Raw genomic sequence first — 24784 nt, 5'->3', positions numbered from 1 at the left:
CCTGAATGGTTGAGGGTCTTGCCACAGTGAAAATGACCTTCTCCAGATCTGGACATGAGCACAAATACACATTGCAACATCTTGCAGAAAATTCAGTTAATGCATTTCAGTGAGCAAAATGCAACTGTACCAACATTATTATCTTGTCTCAACAACCACTGTATTTAATTCTAACCTTGATGCTTAGTTAAATGCAGACCTGACCACAGAGGGATATGAGGTGGCTGAGATGAATTTCTTCTCCAGAATCGTGTCCTTTCAAATGTGACTGGCTGCTTTTCTGCATCATTTCGCTGCTCTGATCTGCCTAAAGTCACACACAGTTTGATTTTACTTGATAAATAATTTAATACATATTAATGTAATTAAATCACAACTTTATTGAGGAACCAGTTTACAGCAGAAGTTTGCTCTAGCTGCACAATAATTACAAAATGAAATATTTTAAGAAAAGAAATAATCTAATTATTACAAAAAGTGAGCAGAACACAACACCGCTAAAGACTGGACACAGAAAGGACCAAGGGAACCTTCTAAAAGAAGTCCATATCATCTGGAGCGTCCAGGTCGCGATATTCAATGATGTTGCGTGGATCACCTCGTGACATTCTGAGATGGTTGACGGTGCAAAGAGAAAAACAAAGACCCAGAAAAGAAGAATAGAAAAAGATCATGAAAAAATGGAGCTTCACAATTCTCCAATAGCAGAAAAAAAGGAGACAGCTACAAGCAAAATAAAGATCACACGTACAGTGGTCTCACCTAATGTTGCGTGGCTTCCCCAGGTAGCCACCTTGTCCGCGGAAGTTGTCATAGTTGCCTCTGCCTCCTCCATATTGGTTGGGGGGATAAGGAGGTCCACCTGTTGAAAGGAAAGGAGTCAAAGTCAACACAAAAGTAGCGATCTGACACAAACACATTCCCATGAAGAAAAAATAATAAACAAATAGTGCACACACCGCCATAACCCATCAGTGGTGGACGAGGCTGTCCAAAGGCCATCGGACCCTGAATACCTTGAGGAGGAAATGGCATGCTGGGAGAAAGCAAACCTGTGGGATATAAACAACCAGAGAAAAAAATGAGTTCATATTGTTGTGGACAAAATATGATTTCATTATTCAAGCTCTTGTGTACCACAGTTATCAGATTTATTTATTCAGTCAGTCTTTGTTAGAGAACTACCATCCTTTATTATGATTATCTGAGTTTATTAGATAGAAATGTTGTACTGACCTTGACCTGGGCCTGGAAGAGGAGGAAGTTTCATCTCTGGAAGTGACGGTCTCTTGGCATCCATCAGGAAATTGTTAAAGAAGACAACTTCTTTTTTAACTTCTTCAATTTTGTCCCCATGTTTGTTCAGGATGTGCTTTCGTACAAACTCTGGGCCCTGAAAATTAATTTGAAATGCACAATAAGAATCAAGCAACAAAACTGTGAATGACACTACTCATGTCCTCTAATAGTATTGAGGTATGAGAAAGAAATCATCAAAACATTTCGAACCCTTGAAGAGATTTAGTCAGAAACACGTTACAACATCTCTAGGACTTGTCCAGTTGTGATTTCTTAGCTTTACAAGCGCCCACCTTAAATTTTTTGCCACTTAGCGGGCAAAGCCATTTGTCCTTTCCCAGTTCTTGAGTGTTGGCTGAGACAAACTTCTCCACCTCTTCCTCAGGATCCTTGCGGCCCATCTTCACGGCCTCTTCCTCAGAGAGGATTTCTTTTAAACTGAACAAAGGACTAAGCTTCTCCTCCATCATCTTCTGCCACTGTTGCACTATTTGAAAAAAAGAGCAGCTTAAAAATGTAATTAACCCAATCACCTACAAAGTTACCAGAAAAAATTAGAGGTTTGAAAACACTTATAAATATGATTTCTCACGGTATCATTATACAAAATAGATTTTTACATTGATATCCCACATATTTTAAGATAAACAACAATTAATAAACAACAAAACTACACTTAAAACCATCAAGAGAAATGGAAAAGACAGCAAAATGCTTCAAAAGCTTGTGGGGAAAACTGTGGGTCCAATCACAGCTAATATTTAACTAACAAAGAGTCCCAATAACTAAACAATGCAGTTTAACTCCAGCAGACACAATTTAAGAGGAGCACATATCTTTGCATCACATCTACTGTCGTACATCAACATTGTATGTCCCCAGTGTACTCTTCCATGTTATGTAACACAAAGGAAAACAAACTGACCTTCTCCATGTGTGATGCGGTTTGGTGGGATGGGTCCACGGACATGGATCATGCCACAGCGATTGGGCATTTCATCCTCACTCGGGTATTCACAGGTGTTGTAGTAGTCAATTGAATGCACAATACGCAGATACAAGATCAGACGGTCCAAAACCTGGACAGAGGTAGAGAGCGAAGAAATCTTTTATTAACTAATTTAGCCTGTTTTAGCAAATCATGTTGAACAACAACAACAAGTACATTAAGTGCCTAAAAAAATATTATATCTACTTCCAAAACAAAGGACAGACCATTAACTGTGTAATGAAACATAAAGCGTTTGATAGGTACTTGTGCTGTATCTATTAGATATTCATAATTCATGGAATAAGCATAAACCTTGGCCAGTTTGTCATCCCTCTCCACAGTTGTCTCTGCAGGGTTGCCTTCCTTGGTGCTCTCCTCTGGATCCATCCCACTTCCAGAGCCGAGGAGCTCCTCCTCCTCAGCACTCACCTCCTCTATCAGGTAATCTGTGATATTCTTCAAGATGGGGTTCTGAGCAGGCAACTTTTGAGATTTAAAAAAAAAATACATAAATGTGAGATTTGGTGATAACAAGATGATTTGAAAACAATCTGTTTTAACTGTGCACACATATGCAAATGTACTCGACAACCAGTGCTGTACCTCAGTGCTCTGCCCCTCATCCTGGGACTTGTTGCTCCACAGATCCCCTTTCTCGTCCAAAGCATGAATGAGCTTGGCAGCCAGCTTGATGTCATTGCGGAGCACCTGCTTGTGCTGAGTGATGCCATTAACATTACGCACCCTCCGGGCCAGGTCCCTGTTCACCCCCGGTGCCAGTTCACAGTCTCGCAGCTGTTAAGAGCAGAGAGTAAAACAGACTTTTCATGGCCTCTACTACAGTGTAGGAGTTTACACAGGTAATAAAAACAGGTGCAACAGCCTACCCAACACATTCTGCTTTACCCATATCCAAAACTTACATAAAAAAGTAACAATTTGACACATAAATGATAGAACAGATTACAGACAGCAAAAAACATTGCTGCATATTAAGACTACTTCAAAACGGGAGCATCAACACCCGAGAGTGGCACACTTACTCGAATGTTCTGAAGGTTCCAGCAGACCTCTTTGATATTGACGCTACGGTCAAATGTTACCCAGCAGCGTCTGAAAAATCTGCAACAACCAAGGGTTCGTTTAAACATAACTGTGTAATCATGTGCAGTCTCTTGTTTAACTCAATTTGTGACCAAAAGAATCTAACATGCGTTATTTAAAGAGTAAGAAATGAAAAGAATGTGGGGTTTGTTTAACCAACCTGCGCTCTGGATGAGGGTCAGACAAGCAAACACGCAGGAAGCAAGGGTATCGCCGGCAAAGCTGAGAGAGAAAAACAAGTAGGGACAGTGAATTTAATGAATCGGTGATTCTAAATCTTGGCCATCAACACTGTCTCTTGTAGTCAACTCACAGCGATAATCTCAGCCTTGGAAATACTGGGAGCAATACTCCTCATGAAGAGAGAGCAGGTCCGGTGAAGAGGCCGTGGTCTGGGAGAGTCATCTTTAGGCTTCTTTTCTTCTTTCTTCCCCTCTTCAGTGGTCTCCTTTTGTTTCTCCTCTTTACCATTAGAAGGGAAAAAGCAGATTGGTGGATTAAACGATAAACTATAAGTTATGAATACCAGGAACACATATGACATAAATAGTCTCTGAAAACAAAAATCAGATGTCACGATCCTAACCTTCACCATCCTCCTCCTCCTCATCCTTATCTACCACCTCCTCCTTCTTCACAGGTTTGTCAGAACAGTTAGAGTTGGAGTCTGAATCAGAGTCAGAGTCGCTCTCTGAGGCACTGGCTTCATCATCACTGTCTCCACTGCGCTTCCTCTTTCGTCTCTGCTGGTAAATGATGAGGAATATTTGGCTCATTTCTATCTCTTGTTAGCAATTAAGTTCGATATTGGAGGCAACACTAACCTTCTTGAGCTCGGGCATTTCTTCTTTGGCAGCTTCTTTCTCTGCCCCCTCTCTCGCATCCTCCCCTTCTGCTGCAGCAGCCCTTTCTGTGTTGGCAGAATCATTCTCCTCCTGTGGCAGAGTTTACTATCATCACCACAACACCATGAAATCTTTATCGCTTGACTGACAGAGAACAAAACATACCTTCTCATTCTTCTCTTTCTCTACTGAGGGTTTGCGATCGCCGTCCAAGGTTTTGAGGTCTTCTCTCTTGGAAGGTTCAACACCCCCAGAGATAGATGCTGACTTCTCCCTGTCTTCTTCCTCTTCGGATGGCATGTCCAGGATGCGAAGGTCGTGATCTGTCCCTCCTTCCATCTTTATCACAGCTGAAGGCAAGAAAGAGGGTGTATGGTTCAGGCTAACTGAGGATTGTGTCTTTTATTTAAGCACTATTAAGCACTATTCAGTACTCATTATGCATTGCGTCATTGTCATTGTATGTCATTGTTTTTAAAACAAAAAGAAGATGGTGATGTAGACAAAAATTAAAACTAACACCACATGTCAACTGCACTCTTTAAATTATTTTTGAGGCCCCACCTGCATCCAGAACTTTAATGATGGCTGGTGTCTGTTCAATGTCCAGGGAGACATGATCAAACCAGCTGTTCTCCATCAGGAACAAGAAGACATTGAGACGGTTGTGCAGGGCACTCTGAGCCTCTGCCTTAAGTCGGCTGGCCTCATCTGGGTGGTACTTGGACCTGAACCTGTGTCCAGAGTTGGGGTCCGCAAAAAAGTGGGGAGGGAATGATGGGGGTTGGGATGAATGGAATGCAAAAGTTAGAGAACAAATCCATATTATATGTCTAGGTCGCATCTGTGGTATTAAAAAAAAACATGATTTATTGGCATATTAAAATTTCTTTCTGACGAATTTTCAATTAAGGATATTTTTTTAAATCTAGATGTTTGAGCTGTTAAAATGCCAAATGGAAGTGAAGTGTCTATATAGAATGTCCAAATTAAAATTGTGATTTCTGTATTTTGTATGAAATAGATATTGTGCTGGGTGTATGCATGTTTTGACTTGATGTTTTGGTGATTATTATCTCTAATTATTTCACATTATTAGAAAGTTTGAGATTAACTCACCAAAAAAATAAGGAAAAAAACACAACAGAGAGATTAGGAAATTAAGCAGTCACATAATCAGTATTTCACATTAGAAATGTTTATCATTGAGTGGACTACAGTTACCTTTTGTTCTGCCAGTTTAATAACAAATAAATACAGAGAGGGGGTCTCTTCTGTGAAAACGCGCTCCACTTCACCCCAATGGTGTGTCTGAATACACACAAATTCGGTTTTGGGATTCGATTTGATCCGAATATAAAAAGAAAATGGTGTAGAAAAAGCATAAAACAAGAAAAAAAAAGATCTCCATGCGTGGAAGACTACTTGACTGTCTATCTAAAATCCCTGTTACTGTGTGTCTAAGAGCAACTGCATTGTGCGCAGTGCATACCCTTGCTATCTAAAAACCGGTTCTTGCGGTTCCACTTTTTCTCATCTTCAAAAGAAACGTCGTCAACGTAGTAGTGGGAACGAAGGGAAGAAAAATGGGTTATGTTAAAAAACAGAACAATTTTGCATGACACCTGTGAAATAAGTGTAATAAGCATTAACAGGCATTATACAACTGTGAATCTTGGCAAAGTTAAAACACCAAATAAGAAAAAGAAAATCAACCCAAATAATAATGATGATCATTTGGCCAAAGCTATGTGAAAGCTACACTTAAATTAAATCTGAGTGAGTAGAATTAATGCACAACATAATGATGAAGGCAGAGCTGTAACACTGCTCTGGGTATACTTCACATCTGACTTGCTGAGTCATTTTATCAGACATAGGTTAAATAAACATATATGGAACCCTCTGTCCTAATTTCACATCTATAATCAAACAATGCAATATGTGTACTTTGGTAGAATTTGGGTTGATTTTCTTTTTTGATAATCTACAAGTTCTGTTTAAAAAAAAAAAAAGAGTAATTATTAACAGACTGACTGTGGGCCTGGTCCTAATACATGAGTGAAACTGCCTTTGGATTATTTAGCAAGCACATGAAACTTGTAAAAAGTCTTAACTGAAGGAACTATATTGTTTTATTACGGTTGTTTATGCAAATACAAATATTTAAATATATATGGCTACCTTTATATCCTATGACACACCCAACATAAGGACGAGGCCCAACCTATTAGCTTGTTATTAAAAATGTGATTATACTAAAAATGATAATGATAATGAAGTAAAAGCTAAAGATGAGGAGCTGTAAAAAATGTGGCATTCACAGATTAATAGTGACTATAACAGTTGAATTTAAAAAATGGCTGCAGAACAACAGCATTAAAACCTACTATATTAATGAGTAACGCTTATGTAATAAAAGCAACTGATATCGTACCACTCTTCATCTTTATGAGCCAAAAAGAAGTCCTGCATCTGCTGTCGGCGGAAGTCAATCTTGTACTCATTGTAGCGTTTGACTGCCTCAGTCTCATCCACAGAGTCATCCAAGGAAAGAAGGAACTCTTTAAAGCTCTTCATTATTGGAGGAGGAGGACCCAAATCCATGTCATGGATGTTACCGAGCCTGATGGAAGAGAAAGAATTTGGACAGATTTGGACGAGCCAGCAAAACTAGCTGCTTTCTTAATAAACTGTATGTTAGTTATGTGATGAGAGATTTAAAAAAAAAGAGTAATACTGTGATTGTGCTGTGTCATGGTATGTTCTTTCCTGTCCTCTTTATTCTTCTTCCTTATTTCTCATTTTAACTTCTGTACAGACATTAAGTTTGCATGCAACTACTTTTACATACTTTAAGGTGGAAACTAACCTCTTACTGTTTTGGTTAAGCAAAATTACAGTAACATTCAATGACCAGCACGTCTAACAGTTGCAGCTGTTGTTGGAAACTTCATACCAAATTCTCAAAGACATGTAAAACAAATTACATTTAACTTCAAATGTCTTTCCAACCTGATTCCATCTCTTACCTTGCCTGAATGGGGACGCCGTGATGAGGCTGCATTAAGTGCAAGTCAGGATGGCCCCAGTGCTGTGGTGGGCCATAGCTGGGCCCTCCTCCACCACCATAACCCAAGTCATATCCCCCACGGTAGGGATCTCCACCATGATCATCCCTGCCGAGGAACAGACAAGAAAACTTGAGCACCAGAAGACACCAGTTGTAAAGATTGTGGAACTGTGCTGCTGCTTATCTCACCAGTCTCTTCTCATGCGCTTCTGCTGGGGACTCATGTCGTGTCTGGGTGGGCTGAATCTCTCCCTACGACCTCTGTCATAATCCCGGTACTCACCACGACTGCGCCGTTCCCTGCCCCTGTCCCACTCCCTGGGAAATTGATTTCAGAAAACAGGAGAAATCATTAAAATAAAGAAGAAACTCTCAGATGTAACAAATATTAACTTTAAATCACTCACAGTAAGTGTGAGAGCACCAGAGAGGCACAATTACATTTCTACATTTGAGTTTTTTTGGAGATGAGGTAGCTGCATGGTTTAACTGAATCATGTTCATTTGTGATGGTAGTCTGAGGTTTGCCACATCCCTCCTTCTTACCTGTCATTCCAGTCATCTCTGCGTCTGTCTTCTCTCTCTCTTGAACGATCATAATCACTTCGCTCACGTCTGAATTTGTCCCTTCTCCTGCGATCGTATTCATCATCACTGTCTCCCATCTCCATGAAGACAGAAAAAAATTAGGTTACAATGGAGCACGGCTGAACTATAAAAAAAAAACCTGACTGTGAGCTTAGTCATTATTCCTGGCATAGTGCTGTTGCATGAAATCTAAATTGTGGTCCTTGATCAGGTAACCGAGCGATTGTGGATGAATGCGATTATAAAGAGAGAAACAGCAAAAGGTGAGAATACCGAGGATACTAGTATAGAGAGACTATTGCGCAGATTATGGTAACATTAAGGTAGGTCTCTGTCTCGCACAGCGGTTATTAATAGTAAGTCTTGAATATCCAAATTATCAATAGCTTTTGAGATTACAAAATAAGACACTGTAATATATATGGGGCTAAAGGTGTGGCTTCTCAAGTCGAAACAAAGGCAATGCGTTATTATTGAAGCGTAGGTTAGCTAATGCTATCGCTACTGCTATCTAGTGTTACCTCATATGCTAGCTACGTTAGCTAGCTACAAAATTGGTGTTAGTGTTGCAGTCAGTCTTAATGCTATAGAGCAGTCGTTTATAAACAAGAAAACACCTGCTGTCTTGCCAATTTAACTGCAGTCGATAAAATGCGCCATAATACAAAGAAGCATTAAAAAACCTTATTATTAGCTTGGGTGATGTTCGTGCTCGTCTTCCTCTCTTTCGCCTCCCGCGTCTCTTTCTTGATGTTGTTCACCGGTCGATAAACATCGAAACGGAGCATCAGCGACACCAACTGGTTTGGAGTGTGAACCGCAATTTTAACACCCTCATTTTTCACTTTCACTTGTATTCCCCCTCTGTGTAGCTTCAAGGTTTGAAAAATCACTTTATGTCACACTGTCTCTCCTGTGTCAGCTATTCATCAGAACTAAGTGAAAATTATATTTGTTTTATTTGTCATAACTGTGGAGGACCAAATGTGTCATGGAAATTGTTGTAAAGCATTTCATTAATTAATAGTCAAATTCACAATAAAAATAGGCATTAATAAAATTGCTTACAAATTAATTCATCATATACTTGAAAAAAATGTCCATGCTGCTTAAAGCAGCCGATTGACAGAGAGAGACTGTCGCTATGTCTGGTGTAGGTGTGCAGGCAGTGGGTGGGGTTATGCTGAGAATTTACTGAGGTCATGAAACTCCGGAGAAAAGTGGTCTGATCAGCCAAAATAACACAAAACACTCATTGTGCTTTGACTTGTTGCTGAAGAAAATTTTATCGGCAGGTTTCAGTTGAAATTGTATAAAGAATATCATACACAACAACTAGTTTGGGTACTATTATATTATCTTAAAGCAAACATGGCATTCATATGATCCAAACTACTTTTCAACAGCAGATGAGGGGAGTTGTGGAGCAGGTGTTAAAAAAAGACACAGTAAAAGCATTTGCTATCAGAACAATATTTTTAATAGATTAATCTCATATTCTTTTACTTCCATTAGCCAATAAACTGCTAAGTATATCTTTTTTTCATGCTTTTCTTTGTCCGTCCTCTGAATCTTAACTGCTGCCTCATATAATCCAGGATTACACGTGGCCACACTTCAGTAGTTTGTGCTTCATCCTCCATGATAAATGTAGATTCCACTACTTGTGGGAAAGAGTGGTCATCTCTGGATCCAAATGCAAAGTCTCCTCCGGGTCCCCCATTGGCTTCCAAAGGACTGGAGATCAGGTGGTAAAATCCCTATCAACATTCACATGGTACACAGTGTTAGTTCCTCTTTATTTTAGACAATTCAATACAGATTTATTTTAGGAAAAATACTTGACAGTTTAGAGACATTCTTGAACCTCTCACTTTGGACAACTTAATTTATAATTGTACATGATGCCATTGTGATACATTGCATATTGCTCTCCAACCCATACAGTGACATTTGTTATTTATGCTTTATAAAAGACAGCAGTGCTATACAAACTTAGTGACAATAGTAATGCAAATCTTCATTATTAAAATACCCTTACTACAACTAAGTGATTTAGTTTCATTCGACATTCAAAACACAACACCGATGTAAGCTGTCATGCTCCATTTGAATGATTAATTTAAATAATATTTCTCCACATTAGTTTACATGCAATATATTTTAAGTTTTTTGGAAATACATATTAAAATATAATGTCAGTGATTAATAGTACATTTAAATAATCATTATGATTGAAATTTCAGTAATGAAATGTAGCAAATGTAAAATAAACAGCTATATAAATGTAATTATTTCTGTGTTTATTTTACCTTACCTTATTGTGGTCTTGAGCGGTCTCTTTGCAATCTACCAGCAAAAATAAAGATATTGTCACGAATAGCAGGAGAGACAATCTCAGCACAGAGGAGAATGATGGTGGTGATCCAGGCATCTTTCCTCACAACTGCATTTGTATCCAGTGAAAGGTCATATATTTATGATAATGCTGAAGGTTTCCTGCTTTAGGGACTCACTTATGTGATGTCATGTCACTGTGTCACCATATTTGTTTCTCAGCTTGTATGGAACAAACTTAAAGAAACACATTAGCCCATAGTTCCACACATGCCATAATCCAGCCAATGGCAAACCTACGCGCGACTTCCTTATATCTGGAGTTATTCAAGGTTCATTCAGCTCACATACAAACTGTATTTTATTCAAAGCAGCAGGTGGTTTTATTAAAGGCACATGAAATGGTGAAACTGAAAAGACGTGGAGCTTATTAGGAAGGATTAAAAGGACTAAATTCATCACCTGTGGGAACTCCTGAATCACCATTACACTCAAAGGCAGGCAACATGGTTCCTGGCCATGTCAGTGAAACAGGTCTGAAAAGACAAAAGTATTAATAATGTAACCTCTTTTTTTCTATGATTCAAAATTCTGCAGTTGCACAGATTAATGTGACCCTCATGCCAACAGGATCAAAAACCACAGATTAGTTGCCAGAACATTTTGTTAGGTGAGCCTTGCTTTTACAGAAGCTTATGTCTTTTCACTATTATTAATGAAACCACATGTGCCGCATTATGGCTCAACACACTGGGAACCGAAGGTGAAGGAGATAATTATCTAAAAACGTAAAAAAAAAAAAAAAATTCGTACTCATTACCAGTCAAAATATAAGAACACCTTCACTCATCAGCACAAACTGTCGTATTTATAAAACAAAACGTTGCTGTAACATACAGCAAAGGTTTGACTATGAACTTAGTGGATTCAGAGCATAAGATCCTTTGGTGTAAAATGTAATTTAATATATTTATATATTAAATTCAATAATATATCAATTTGATTTATCATAGCTTTAAGAATTATTATGTATGTCAATGGACCTTTGTAAGGAAAGTGTTACTTAATTTCCTCTTGTCTAGACAAACAAATGGCACCATAGTCCCATTTCCATGTCATTTAATCTTCATACATTAAAAGCAGCTTTCCATAGACTGTGTTTAGATACCCTACAGCTTTTCAAACCTGCGTTATACATGAAAATTATACTTGACACTGTACATTTATTATTTAAGTGTGATAAACTAGGCACATTCTAAAAGAAGGAAAAAATATAATTAGGGTATTATATTTCTCCATGTGCTTCAGTTAACAGTCTCTAAAATAGAGACAGATAGAGCAAAAAACAAACAAAAAACAATTACAGTATGAAAGAGATTTGAAGCATACTGCAAATACAGGAAAACAGCTGTTCTATTTTACAATACAGACTATTGCCAACAAATCCCAATTTAACCTGACAGTGAGGAGTCTTTTAATCAATCAGCAGTAAAATATAAAGATGGAATGTTGTCATTTTACAGTCCTACTGATTTCCCCGCGCTAACACTCCAACACGAAAATGCAACAAATCCTCAGACACAGAATTTATATACATCATGTGCAGTGTTTCCTCTATTTTCATATGCAGTTGTGGTGTTTGGGGGAGGAGTACATTTGATCAGCTATTTGATGTGGTGTAGGACATGTTAAATGATAAAATAATTCTTGAAACAATTGATGACAATAACATAAAATAACAATTCTGATTTAAACTTTTCTCTCATCATGGTGGCGGATTATAGAATGAATACAGAGGAAACACTGATCACATGTCACATCTCAGCAAAAAGGGAGTGTACAGTACTTAAATATAAAGTTTCCATACCCCATAAGTTTATCAAAAATTAAAAACAATAATTCCAGTTATGAATTTCTGATCTTAGATCAAGTTAAACACTGTACATTTATTTAGAGCAATAAAGCAGTTTGGCTGAAACAACTCTTCAAGGTTCTTATTTGTTGTGCTCTTTATACAAATCAACAGCATCAGCCCCACTCAGGTCATTTCATAAAGTAGAGAGAAAGTAGAAGAAATCATATCTCATTTGACAGCTGCTGAGCTTGTCCAAATTTTCAGGTGCAAGTCAAGCATGATTAAGTTAGCAAAACGTGCAAACACAGGCTTTTTCCTCCTTGTTTGTCACGATAAAACTAATATGTAGTTAATATTCAGAACCAGGGTACAAGATCAAAGCAGTCTCATCAGGAGTATTAAATACAGCTAGATGAGAGGAAAACAAAGGAGTGTGAATCCTGTCCCTTCAATTTCCATACATTTAATTGAACATACACATGTACACCAAGGCCAATGTAAGGCAATGCTCTTTTTTTCCTAAAAACACCTCCAGGGTCCCACAATTCAACATAATATCATTCTACTGTGTATAAAAACAAATTCATTAATTATTCATGAATCTGCAGTTTACTGAAAAAAACTAAAACTATTTCTAGGACCAAAACATATTAATTCTCACTATGTGGTTCATTTACAATATCCACTGACCTTTAGTTTGTTGCTAAAAACCTGAGTTTGTTCAACTTGACAAACTGGATAAAGCTAAAATATTTTTTCCTTAAACTGACCACACAGTCATATCAATAACCATGTAAAAGCAGCATAAATGTGTAACATGTTTGCAATATTCTATTTTAGTGTATTTTACTGTGGAATATGAGAAAAATCTTGACATTTCAAAAAAACTGAAATGTAGCTTTAAAACATTTAAAAAAAAAAGAAAGAAAGAAAGCTAAAGGGATTAAAAAATAAAAAGACAAACACTTCCCCCCACCCTTTGCACATCCTTGTTAGGAAACAATTAAAAGTTTGTTTAAAAGGACTGTCAGATACAGTTATGATTAATACAAAAGACTCTTCAAACTGCACTAACCCAACTTAAATCTCACATAGAGAATCTAGAGGATCATATTAAAATGTCAGCACAGAATTCATTCTGTTTGGTTACACTTGAGTCATTTTCTTACCTAAACAGACATTTAATTGGCCCAATCATTTTGTGCAGCACTAGTGGTTAGGTCATGTGGTGTGGACAAGTTATGAATTACAATATACATTAAAAAAGGAGGCCTAGAGGCAAATAGAGGAGTACTGGAGTGAATGTGAGTATAGAAGTTTAGGGTTTGATGCTCAGTGTTGGATTTTGGTAAAACTGATCAATGCAGGTGCTGCATGTGCTTTGACACTAACAAGGAGACGTCCTCTGGCTGAGTAAAAGATTCTGTTACAATCAGAAGAATCCTAAATGTCTAGCTAACCACAAATCTGCAAACTATTTTAATGTAACGGTGTGATGACAGCACGCCTGATAACAGATGGACCTTCTTTTCTTTGTTTTTAAGTAAAACTAAGTAATCTCATTGCAGCTAAGCTCTGGCCATCAGACCTCCACTCTATCCCTACCAATGAGCTGAGCAGTGTCGTCATCACTGTGGTGCCTGTCCTCTCCCATATCGTCACTGTCTGAGTCCGTGTCCTCCTGGGGGGAGTAGTAGCCTTCATAACCCAGGATGGGAGAGTCGCAGTGTGCGGGCGAGGCGAGGCACTGGGCAGTGGTGGTGGTGGTGGTAGCCGAATAGGCCCCTGGACTCCCTGAGGGGGACCCCGGGTTGGAGGGCCGAAGCAGAGGAGTGCGCTCTGAGTCCGCCTCGCCCTCTGTTCCTTCTTCCTCCCCGCGTCCTCCAGTTTCCTCCTCTGATTCGGACTCGGAGTGCTCTGGGTTGTTTCGAGTGACGCGCTGTTTGCACACAGGACACGTCTTCTTGGTCTGTGTGAGCCATGGGTCTACACACTTGCAGTGGTAGGCTGAAAAGCAAGAAGAAACTCAAGTAAGAAATGTCAAAGGACAATGACTGGTCCAGCAGTAGAGTGTGAATAAACACATGCTCAGAATCTAACACAGAGCTGGTACAAACACTGACTGAGGTGTCCAGGTGGCACAGGCACATATCCTGCAGTGTTTTTCCAATGTACCATAACATTCAAACTTCATAATAATATAATAACAACATCTTAAATATTTACCATGAGAACAAGGTAGAACTCGCAGCTTGTCTCCTTCTTCATACTCATCCAAACATATTGCACACAGATCATAGTCATCCCCTGAAACAGCAGAGAACATTTATTGACTTAAAGCTTTCAAATTTAAGTGAATTACTATTACTGTCAATTTAAATTCTCCAGCTGTTTTCTAATCTACAAATGAGTCACACTTCAGCCTAAGCCTGTTCTAAACCTCCACAAATAGAAGAAAATTTATGGACTTCAAATTCACATTGGTTTTCAGTGTTCTAAACAATAATGTATTGCAGTAATTGTGAAACAGGTGAAAACAACTGAATCTTGTTACCTTTACTGAACCTGTGGGTTGGAATCCGCTTCAGCTGTTCTTTGGACAAACGATTTTTCCTCAGCCTTTTTCTGTAGCGTACACATCGTATGATCTGAACAATACAAAAAGACAATGTTACTGATGGCATGAGAACTATACTAACATTCAATATGGATTTGTTTCTTGCATCCATGCAGGACCATACAGCCCTCACTATAAGTCAGTTAGTGGGAAGATATTTTAGAGGACACGTTTTTAGGGAGTTAAACTTCATAAACAGATGTGTCTACAGAACAAATACAGCACAGGAAGAGGAACATTGACTGGCTCTGGCTTGTCTGAAACACTATGAGGTCTCAAAAGCCTGCTCAACGCTCACCACACCCATAGTCCAATTATAATGTAAACAAGTGATTTCACAATTGCCCTTTTAATTCTAACTGTAACCTCAAACTCCCAAAAGATATATACAACAATGTTCCACATATTGAATAAACACCAAACGAGACATCACATCATACTCACAAAGATAACACACATCACAAGAATGATCATGCCGACCACTCCAGTAAAGGGAATCAAGTAGTACGAGAGTGGAAAAGCAAACTCTGGCTTGAGGATCACATAGGCCCTGCAGGCAAAGAATAGAAACAATGAATCACCCACAAACTTTACCCTGAATCACTAGCACTTAAAATTCTTGTTGGTCTGTGAAAACCCAATGCTGACCATGAAAGTCTGGTTTGGTGATTACCGTTTGGAAAAATTATTTCATGGATTTGTTTCTAAGAAATGTTCAATGTTTTTACTTACCCCTGTTCTGGAATTATGAAATTCCTGAGAATTTGGGAGGCATAGTAGCTGGTAAAAACTGAAGGGATCTCAATTTCCTCTGCAATAGTGTCTGGAAATAAAAGAAACAACAACATTTAAATTTTAGGCATTTTATTAGGAGAGTGAGAGCATGCAAAGCTTGTACTTGTGTACACATAATGGAGAATTACCGTTGCTGTAGTTCATATTGAGCAGAGTGTCTGAGTACATGTTGTGAATGATTGCAGCATTGTATCCTGCCTGCTGTGCGTGCAATACCTGAAAAACCAAATCCTCGCATTAGACTGCTCTGCTTCACAGACACTGTAATGTACTCATTGTCACTAAAACATTACTGACCTTTATATCAAAATTGCAGTCATAGCGTCTGATAAGAACAATGATTTTGGTGGTATTTGCATCATAAGATGGTGGCAACGGGGGAGGGGGGTCTATTGCTGTGCAGCCATTCAGTGGACGGGACACCACCAAAATTCCCTTTCACAGAAAGAAAAAAAAATCATTATAAAAGACTCTGACCAATGTTTTACTGAATGCATCCTTTCTCCAGTACTCTGCTCTCACCATTAGTCCATCCTTAGGAAGTGGAGATCCAAACAAGGCAGGTAGGTCCTCAAACAACATGGATGTTGTATTGCTATAGTGCTGCCAAAACAATATATACATACTGTAAGAACTGCCATCATTTTCAGGAGGATTGGAGGATTTGTATTTACAGCTTCATATTATCAAAGTCCACGATTTACATCTCCTAGATTACTTACAGCGTAGATATAGGCATGTGTGGTTGAGGGCACCAGTATGCTGCAGAAAACCAGTATGGGGACATTCAGTTGAGCTCCCAAGTGCCACACACCAAGGTGCATCATTCTTGATGGCTTACAGTCACACTAAACTGCAAAAAGGATATGACCACACAAATCATAATCAAGGGTAAGTAATCAATCCCAATGGTAAAATGCTTCAGTTCTCAGACTGAAGCTGATCTTACAGTGTGATTAGAGTCTGACATTAACATACAAATGCAAAGTGACAATTCAAGTAGTAGAGCTGTGTAAATATGCACATGAATATGCAAACAGGGAATTGCATACTGACAGCATTGACATGCATTCACGCATGCACTCTGTGTTAATTTGTGAGAATACAAATGTCCTCTCAAGACTAGGTTTTTACAAACAAAAGAACACATTTGCATAAAACATTATGGAAATACTGTGGAAAAGTCAATGGTGCTATCATCTTTGGTTCACTCTTACCACTAATAGGTCCTCCCACGTTTAGCATAACCCACAACTACAGCCATTTTACTCTTGTAGCCAAGTCCACATAAAGTAATTGTTCATAAATAAAGTTATTAACAAAACTATTTTACACTATAATTCAGTTCCAAGATGGTACTTTACTCCCATGTGAAGAGAACATGTTGAAGTGGACCAGTTCTAGAGATTGTCCCCACAGATGAATGTTACAACACTAAATTTACAGACTCTATGTCTGCTCTTACATATATCAGTTTGACTTATCACAAGCATGATCAACACACAATTTACATTTGGAGGCCCTTATGTAGCTACAAACAGAATGCTGACATTCCTTGACTCTAGTTCTGGTTAACACTGATTATTTTCTATGCATCTGGCAATAACCTCTTTAGGAGAAAATGAGTTTAGCATTAAGAGAAAGTAAGATACGTGTAACGCACAGGTTATTTGTGCTTGTTAACACAGATGTTAACACAATGTTCACATGTTCACGTGCCCGATGACTATAAATGCTGACCTGGCATTAGTTAGCTATTAACCTGATAAACTGTCTCTTGTTTACTCTGATATAAATAATGCCTTAAACCGCTGCCCGCCCGCATGAAGCTGATGAAGAAAGAATACGCTGGTGTTTATTCTGTCGCAATAATAAACCTGAAATTCGTGTCTTTCATCACGTCCCGAGAAACAACATTATCTCACTACTCTTAGACGAGTTGTTACACACGTTTAAGTGATCTGACCCATTGGATTTCCAGAAGCATTTCAGTTAGTTATAAGTTCAGTTATTGTTTATGCTTTGTGTAAAAACACAAGACCATACTGAAAGTCATCAAAATTGTTGGTGTTAACTGTGTGTCGTACATACCTTAGTATTCTGCCAATATCGGCACCGTGAATTTTATAGTCTAAGCTTATCCCTGTTGTGTCACTTTGGCCTCTCACATGTCACCGTGTAAAATCAGCAAAAGTTGTTTGTCTTCCCACTTTGTCGACAATCCTATAAACATATACGGGAAAACGACAAAGACAGGAAGGATTAACGTTAGCTAGCTGACGTTGGGCTAATGTTAGCAGACGTTAGATAACAGTTACGATAAGTCGTCTCCGTGACAGATTATTCCGTGTCTTCTTTGCAACCCGTATACATTGATTCATGCACGTTTAGCAGTATATAAAACAAAAATATGTTAGTCAACCGTAAAGGAGACACTTTGCCTGTATGCTTGATTTCCTCAACTTGCGTTAGCTCGCTGTCGCTAGGCTTGTTTGTTATTGCTTCTTGCTCCCTGCTTCTTCTTCGCGTTGTGTGTTGGCAGCTTGACTCAGCAGCATCCACACTCACAGCGCCACCAGCGGCCTGGAGGAGAAAAACAGCAATGACCTCAGTGCCATGCGGTGCACGCTTTAGGATTTCCATGGCTCTAGCACGCCCACCCGTGGTTAAAATGATTCTGAAATGGATAATTAAAGTCTAATGAATTCAGATAAAAGGCTTAGGGGAAAATCTACCACTTTATAAGAACCATTTTATATTAATAATTAACAAAGATATGGTGAGAAAATGGAGATAGCCACTGACTCAGACAGAGGCAGACCGGTTTTACTGGATTCTGATCAGCAGATTCCATTCAATCAGGCGCCTGTCTATAGATCAGCATCCACAGCTGCAAGAAATTTGCGTCCTATTAGAAACCACACGGGCATCATGGCATTAACTTAAAATATTATAGGTTTTAAGGAGACTGCAGCGTAACTGTAGAAAATAATTTCTTGTCCACCAGAGGGTAGCAGTCTGCATGAGTTTCTGCAACACTGCCTTCAAATGGTAGGATCCCTGCACTGTCATAAAGAGTGCTGTCACTGTTGCCACTCTATGATGACATTGTTCAACTGAGTTTTGGCCAGAGTTGATACTTTTAAAGTAAGAAAACTGAAGGATTCTGCAGAGAAAGAACTTGAATAGGCAGATACAAATACTCTATAATGCCTGCTGCTGTAGTCATATTTTTATGAGTTGCATGATGAGTCAGGTGGAGGTAAAGTGGGGGTAAAGTCAGAGGTTCATAAAAAAGGACTAATTGTTTTGGAACCAACAGCAAATTTTGTAGAAATTTTACTGTTAGTCCTCATAATAGCTTTACGTGGACTACAGTGGAGGTTAAGGGTAAAATCTGATTAAACTACCGTACTATACTTAAGGTCAGGGAATCCCCACAGACACAAATGTCACGTCAGTATGGCCAGTAGTTTAAGATATCTTGCTCTGTTCACTGACTGTATGGTCAACTGAATATACTATCTCAACTCATACAGTAAGTCCTATGACTTCTCTGACAGCCCTTCTCTAACAACCTCTATGAAGGTGTTTTACTGCCCTCTGCTTACGAAGCGTGTAGATAGCTTCAAACCTTCCCATAACCCTGAGCAGGGAAACTTAAATATGGAAAATGAAAAGAAAAAAAAAACTAAATGAATAACCTTTGAATGGTTCATCAAAAGATGAAAGAAAACATACTATTAGTGGTTATTTTGAGATTATGCCTTGTGTGTCTTTATTACAGCAAAGTGTCTTATTAGTTTGGTCAACATGCACCACCAGCTGAGTGTGGGGAGAATGTGATAAGGAATACCACACCATTTCCCCGCTCTCAAACCTCCCACAAACAAGTTGCTTGCTTCAGGGAGTTAGAATTGCATCATCTGAGAATGAGTCCATTAGAAGAGTCACTGAAGAGGCTGACTTGACCCACAGGTGATTAGAGAGACTGAGGGGTGTCTTTGTAAATCATGCTTCAGTTGCATCATCACATAAACATGTCACTAAACAATATAAAAATGTAAACATAATGAAAATAAATGTAGCTCACTCAATTCAATGATATTAATTTTAATTAATATTGTTGGCATTCAGCAAGCTACGTTACACATTGCCAAATGAATAATAAGAGGGATTAAAGCCTCAAGCTGAAGATCTCCTCAATGTTATTTGTTATGTATTGTATGGTTGTGTGTATTATGAATATGCATTTATGTTGATGGTTTATTTGTATAAATTATGTAATTATGTAAAACCAATCAAATATGTCAACTCTTATTTCTCTTCTTCCTTATAAATATTGTTTGTAATCCTTATATAGCCTTCAGCTGCAGCCTTTCATCAAAATCTTTTATTGGCCCTATTGCAAATCAATAACGTGGTGCACAACACTGACAGAAACAGTAAACATTTAGTCTTTTAAGTCTGCCCTATGGATTATAAGCCCCTGGTACATTATATAAAGCTAAAGCAATCTAATTGAGAAAACTGTTGGCTGTGAAATATTGCATATCATCACAGCTACCAACAAAGACGTAACCAAATTTCAGACTTTCAAGAAAATACAGAAAAGAAAAGTACAGATCCTGGTGAGCAAAGGCATTACCTTCTTCTTTCAATAGAAATATGCAGCTAATTAAAGTAGAGCAACTCTGATGAGAATAGCTAAAATTTGCCCTACAAGCAATAGTCTGTGTTTTTTCAACTGGACCCTAATCAAACACAATCCACATTCATCCTGTGGATGTTTTTAGAACTTTTAGACATAATACATATCGATTGTCTGTGTAGTCCTCTCTATCAGTGTAGGAATCTATATAGTCTGTGCACCATTTTCAGGGGACTCAGAATGGTTATCTATGTGAGCTGGAAGAGTAGAAACAGACATGCAGACTTATACCAAACAAAATCTACTAAAGAATGAGGGATGTCAACCAAGTAGTGCCAGATCTATTCTTATATCCTGAAAAGTGATCTAAAGTTACATGAAAAAAATACAAACAAGCAAGGATGTTTAATGTAATATTTTACTCCACCTCAGCCATTTGAGCTGCATTAAAATCAGCAACAAAAACCCTAGTAGTTAATATACCATTGTAAAGTCTACAGAGTTAAAAGGTAAATACGATCCCCCACATCAGTGTCTTCTGTCTGTCTTCTGTGATCCTTGGCAAATCTTGTGTCGTAGGTGAATGATGTTTTTCAGGACTCCACATGCATTCCTATCTCATGGCATTCAGCTCTCATAGAAAATGCGACACGCAACACCTAGAGGTGAAAAAGAAACCATGAATAATTCAATTCCATAGACAAATAAATGCACAGACTGTATTCATATCTGGGCATCTAAACTTACAAGAAACCTTTCCCACATCCCAGAGGTCCAAAGAAGAGTTCTGTTGGGAGGCAAACCTTTCTACACACTCCACTTAGACTGGGGCAAGACCATGGAAAGGATGCCGCCTCATTCTCTACAACTGTGATCACAGATGGGAAACATTTGGCATGTTAAAGGTCATCATTTTGCTATAAGATTTTTTAAAAATTATTCTAAAAATGTGCTCATGTGAGCCACAAAAACGTGCATATATCATATATCAAGACTTACCATTAAGCAGTAAGACAACCAAGAGTGCCAAAACAACCACACGATAACAAGACATGCTTGCGTCCAAGGCTGTTGCTCCAAAATGAGGATTAGACCCAGGACTGTTTGTATTTTGGTCAGAGGGGAGGAGTGAAGATAATAAGAAGCAGCGCACTAGTCACTAGGTTTCAAATTAAAGAATTATAAACGTCCATGAGAGAACATGCTATTCTTAATCACATTTAAGAAAGCACCATCACTGTGCCTAACTCATGACTGATTGTTATCATGAGACAAGAGACAAACATTCCAAAGAATCTGCTCCTTACAGCTGATTTAAAACACATGCACATCCTTAACCTTTGCTGCTTTCTGAGATTATGGGTATGAGTACAGAGTCCAGTCTTTTCTATGCTAAACATCATATTCTTTATTGAATCACAGAAACAGTGCTCACTCACTCACCATTACATCACATTACTGCATCTTATGTTGTGTGGTTGATGAGCATTTTGTTTTGTGTGGTGTTAATTCACGGTTGTTCCTCTTCTCCAGAAATTACAACATGTTATGTGGTAGAGGCGTCATTGGGCTCCAGTGACCAAGGAAGCAGTTTTGTCAGTTTTGATCTGAGCACCTCACAGGGACATCCACAGCAAACTGTTCTCAGGTGACAGTCCTGACAAAACTAACAGGGTTAGTGTGTGCTGGTAGCATTCCTTCTTCAACGTGAACCTGGTTTAATTCTCTACTTGGATTTTATTTTCTGTTTCTCTACTTAGAGAGAGAAGGAGAGGCTTATGACCACAGCATTGGCAGTTTGATCCCTTTAAGCAGACTGCAAAACCGGGGCAAATGTCCCTGACACATTACTGTCATTTTCTTATTGATTGTCTTACATAATGTGAGCCTATCAATCAGAGGGAAAACAAATGCAAGAAAGCTGCCAGAAAACTCTTTTTGTTGAGGCTGTAATGAGATAGCCTTTTGTTTTTTTGTTCCATTCATACATGTTGAGCTCAATAAACTGAAACAAACACCATTGCTATAGGAGGATGCTAGGACCAGCTCCCACCACACAGCTCGAGAAAACCAACACTACTGGAGAAAAGACAAATTTAGTGGGGCTCAGGTATTATTTTGTGATGGCAACCAGTGCCGCTTCCAGTGTACACTGCAGCTTGTTGTAGTTGTTAGTTTCCTCACCCTGCTGGAGTGGGAGAAGTTGACCAAGGCCAGCTATACCCAGTGACTGATCACCATTTGATCACTTATTGTTGTTGTTGTTGTTGAAGGAGTTGTGTTTATTCTCATAGAAAGTGAATAAAAACCAGTACATCCAAGTATTTTCCTACCCTTGTACACACTGTTAGAAATAAAGCTGTTGGTTTTCTGATGAAAAAGGTTGATATTTTGCAAGACATTTGATGACTTACACGGAAATAAATACCTGAACAAATTATTGCTGTGAATTGCATTAGCTCAAAGGTCACAACCCTATGGACACAGTTTCATCAGTGTTTCATCAGTGTTCTCTAAAGGGATGTTGTTACTGTTTTCCTCTCATCCTCTGCTTCTATTCTCCAGGTGCAGTCCAAAGAGGACTCACCTGTGGCAAAACAGTCGTGTCTAATTGCTTTCTAGAGGAATGGAAACATATAGTGGACTAATGACCTCTAATGAGTGTTTATCCATTCATGACTTGTATTATCAGTGCTGAAAATGCTTGATCAGCAGCGGCTCTTGTCAGTAACCCTGTACTGTTGACACACAAATACACTTAAAGGGATAATATGGCATTTATTTCAGCACTACATTATTTACTGTTTTTTTTATTAGTAGATGTCACACAGAAAAGTTTCACATTTAAGAGAAATTCGAAGATTTAGAACAAATTATTCAAGATTGCAAAGTGCTGCTCCAAGTAACAGTTAACCACTGTGGCACTTTTCATCATAGCTTCCAGTTGCATAACAAACACTGTGATATGTAGTCTTGTACACAACCCCCTTGGTCAGTCCTCTAGTTTTAGGGAGGCCCTGTCTTAGTTGAATGGACAGATAAGCCGGACCAAGTCTTGGATGGCCTTTGATGATCTGTATCCAGAATGGCATCAATATAAGAAATACACACAACCTCCAATATTAATTTATGGTGGACCTTCAGGACAGGCCAGAAATAGGTATTGTTTGGGATACATCCAAGGCATACGAGGTATGGCTATTAAATAATTATCAAGCACACGGCAGGACAGGACTCCAAATGCAGAACTCAAACACAATCAAAGTTCAGGTTCTTTATTACAAGCAAAAGTCCAGTACACGAGTAGGCAGTCCGATAAGGCAACAGTGTCCAAAGGGAATAGGCGAAAATCCAAAATCAGGTAAACAGGCAACGGTCAGGAACACAAGAAGTCAAAAAACAGGAAACAATGCTGGAAAGCTGACACGAGGGACAAGACAATCTGGCAACTGCCAAGAAGAAGAGACGCTGACTAAATACACCTAGACAACGAGACACAGGTGAAACACATAAGGGCGGGGACAGTAATCAAGACAAGGAAGTAAAGAGAACTGGAGTAACCAAGGGACAGGAAACAGGAAGACAAGACAAAAATACCAAAATAAAACAGGAAACATTCAAACCCTGACAGTACCCCCCCCTCTACGGCCGGCACCTGACGGCCCAGGATCCTGAGGGTGCTGGCGGAGAAAGTCTCTAATAAGAGTGGGGTCCAGGATGTCCTTGGCTGCAACCCATGACCTCTCCTCCGGACCATAACCCTCCCAGTCCACCAAGTATTGAAGCTGGCGTCCACGGCGACGGGATGCGAGGAGTCTCCTCACAGAATATACAGGGCCACCGTCGATGAGCCGGGGGGGTGGAGGGGGTCTGGTGGCAGGGACCAGCCCACTCACCTTAACAGGTTTCACACGACTAACATGGAAGGTTGGGTGTACCCTCATGGTCCTGGGGAGCTTTAGTCTCACAGCAAGAGGATTAATAACTTTAGACACTGGGAAAGGACCCACAAAGCGAGGAGCCAACTTACGGCACTCGACTCGGAGAGGAAGATCCCTTGTGGAGAGCCAGACCCTTTGCCCAGTTCTGTAAGTGGGAGCAGGAATTCTGCGCCGATCTGCTGCCTTCTTATAGGTCAGGGAACTTTTCAACAAGGCCCGACGAGCTCGAACCCATGCAGCCCGGCAACGGCGGACCAAAGTGTGGGCGGATGGAACAGAGACTTCCTGCTCAAGGGACGGAAAGACAGGAGGCTGGTAACCATACACGCAAAAAAAATGGAGACATACCAGTAGAGGAGCAGGGCAAAGAGTTGTGGGCGTACTCCACCCAGGGAAGGAACCGGCACCAGGAAGATGGGCTCTGGGAGGTCACACAACGGAGGACTGTCTCCAACTCCTGGTTTAACCTCTCTGTCTGGCCGTTGGACTCAGGGTGGTACCCAGAGGATAGGCTGGCAGAGGCCCCCACCAATTTGCAGAAGTCCCTCCAGAATCGGGCAACGAACTGTGGCCCTCGATCCGACACAATGTCCTTAGGAAAACCGTGGAGACGGACAACATTGTATAGAATGGCCTCGGCTGTCTCCTTAGCTGAGGGAAGCTTGGACATGGGCACAAAATGAACCAT

The 24784-nt window shown here is 39.3% G+C and overlaps 3 protein-coding genes across 6 annotated transcripts; all 3 read right to left on the bottom strand.

Moving 5' to 3' along the window:
• Positions 1 to 356: 356 nt before the first annotated feature.
• Positions 357 to 8692, bottom strand: srrt (serrate RNA effector molecule homolog (Arabidopsis)). Of its 4 annotated transcripts, none has more exons than XM_018691595.2 (20): positions 8584 to 8692; positions 7859 to 7977; positions 7502 to 7630; positions 7272 to 7418; positions 6677 to 6865; positions 4804 to 4973; positions 4405 to 4589; positions 4219 to 4329; positions 3981 to 4140; positions 3708 to 3856; positions 3555 to 3616; positions 3334 to 3412; positions 2894 to 3085; positions 2603 to 2773; positions 2225 to 2378; positions 1593 to 1786; positions 1237 to 1393; positions 960 to 1052; positions 752 to 862; positions 357 to 609 (listed from the first exon to the last, which is right to left on the bottom strand). In XM_018691595.2, the coding sequence occupies exons 1-19, from the start codon at positions 8686 to 8688 to the stop codon at positions 759 to 761; spliced, it is 2670 nt and encodes an 889-aa protein (XP_018547111.2). In that variant the 5' UTR covers positions 8689 to 8692; the 3' UTR covers positions 357 to 609; positions 752 to 758. The 4 variants fall into 4 exon arrangements, with proteins under 4 accessions (XP_018547111.2, XP_018547108.2, XP_018547110.2 ...); XM_018691592.2 differs by having other exon boundaries at positions 763 to 862; XM_018691594.2 differs by having other exon boundaries at positions 763 to 862; positions 3981 to 4137.
• Positions 8693 to 11339: 2647 nt separating this feature from the next.
• rnf167 (ring finger protein 167) lies at positions 11340 to 17727 on the bottom strand. Its single transcript, XM_018691591.1, has 10 exons — positions 17596 to 17727; positions 16227 to 16357; positions 16027 to 16107; positions 15802 to 15939; positions 15633 to 15720; positions 15442 to 15532; positions 15154 to 15259; positions 14647 to 14740; positions 14319 to 14399; positions 11340 to 14099 (listed from the first exon to the last, which is right to left on the bottom strand). The coding sequence occupies exons 2-10, from the start codon at positions 16329 to 16331 to the stop codon at positions 13675 to 13677; spliced, it is 1209 nt and encodes a 402-aa protein (XP_018547107.1). The 5' UTR covers positions 16332 to 16357; positions 17596 to 17727; the 3' UTR covers positions 11340 to 13674.
• Positions 17728 to 23772: 6045 nt separating this feature from the next.
• LOC108893175 (uncharacterized) lies at positions 23773 to 24510 on the bottom strand (the record flags this gene model as incomplete). The annotated part of the gene is made up of 1 exon (XM_018691034.2): positions 23773 to 24510. A coding segment is annotated over one exon (738 nt), but the record flags the coding sequence as incomplete, so codon positions are not given.
• Between the last annotated feature and the right edge of the window lie 274 nt (positions 24511 to 24784).

The sequence above is a fragment of the Lates calcarifer genome, linkage group LG20, assembly GCF_001640805.2.
Source record: "Lates calcarifer isolate ASB-BC8 linkage group LG20, TLL_Latcal_v3, whole genome shotgun sequence".
Taxonomy (NCBI): Eukaryota; Metazoa; Chordata; class Actinopteri; family Centropomidae; genus Lates; species Lates calcarifer.
This window is presented reverse-complemented; position numbering and strand designations above follow the sequence as displayed.

Bases quoted from the DNA above. Each gene is read 5' to 3' on its own strand.
- rnf167 (XM_018691591.1), bottom strand. From the start codon at position 16,331: ATGATGCACCTTGGTGTGTGGCACTTGGGAGCTCAACTGAATGTCCCC. The intron at 16,108-16,226 runs GTAAGTAATCTA...TTGTTTTGGCAG, and splicing joins CACATGCCTATATCTACGCT to CACTATAGCAATACAACATC. The intron at 15,260-15,441 runs GTAAGTAAAAAC...CTTTGCCTGCAG, and splicing joins TTCATAATTCCAGAACAGGG to GGCCTATGTGATCCTCAAGC.
- srrt (XM_018691592.2), bottom strand. From the start codon at position 8,688: ATGCTCCGTTTCGATGTTTATCGACCGGTGAACAACATCAAGAAAGAG. The intron at 7,631-7,858 runs GTAAGAAGGAGG...TCAATTTCCCAG, and splicing joins AGAGATGACTGGAATGACAG to GGAGTGGGACAGGGGCAGGG. The intron at 4,974-6,676 runs GTACGATATCAG...CTCTGGACACAG, and splicing joins GCTCATAAAGATGAAGAGTG to GTTCAGGTCCAAGTACCACC.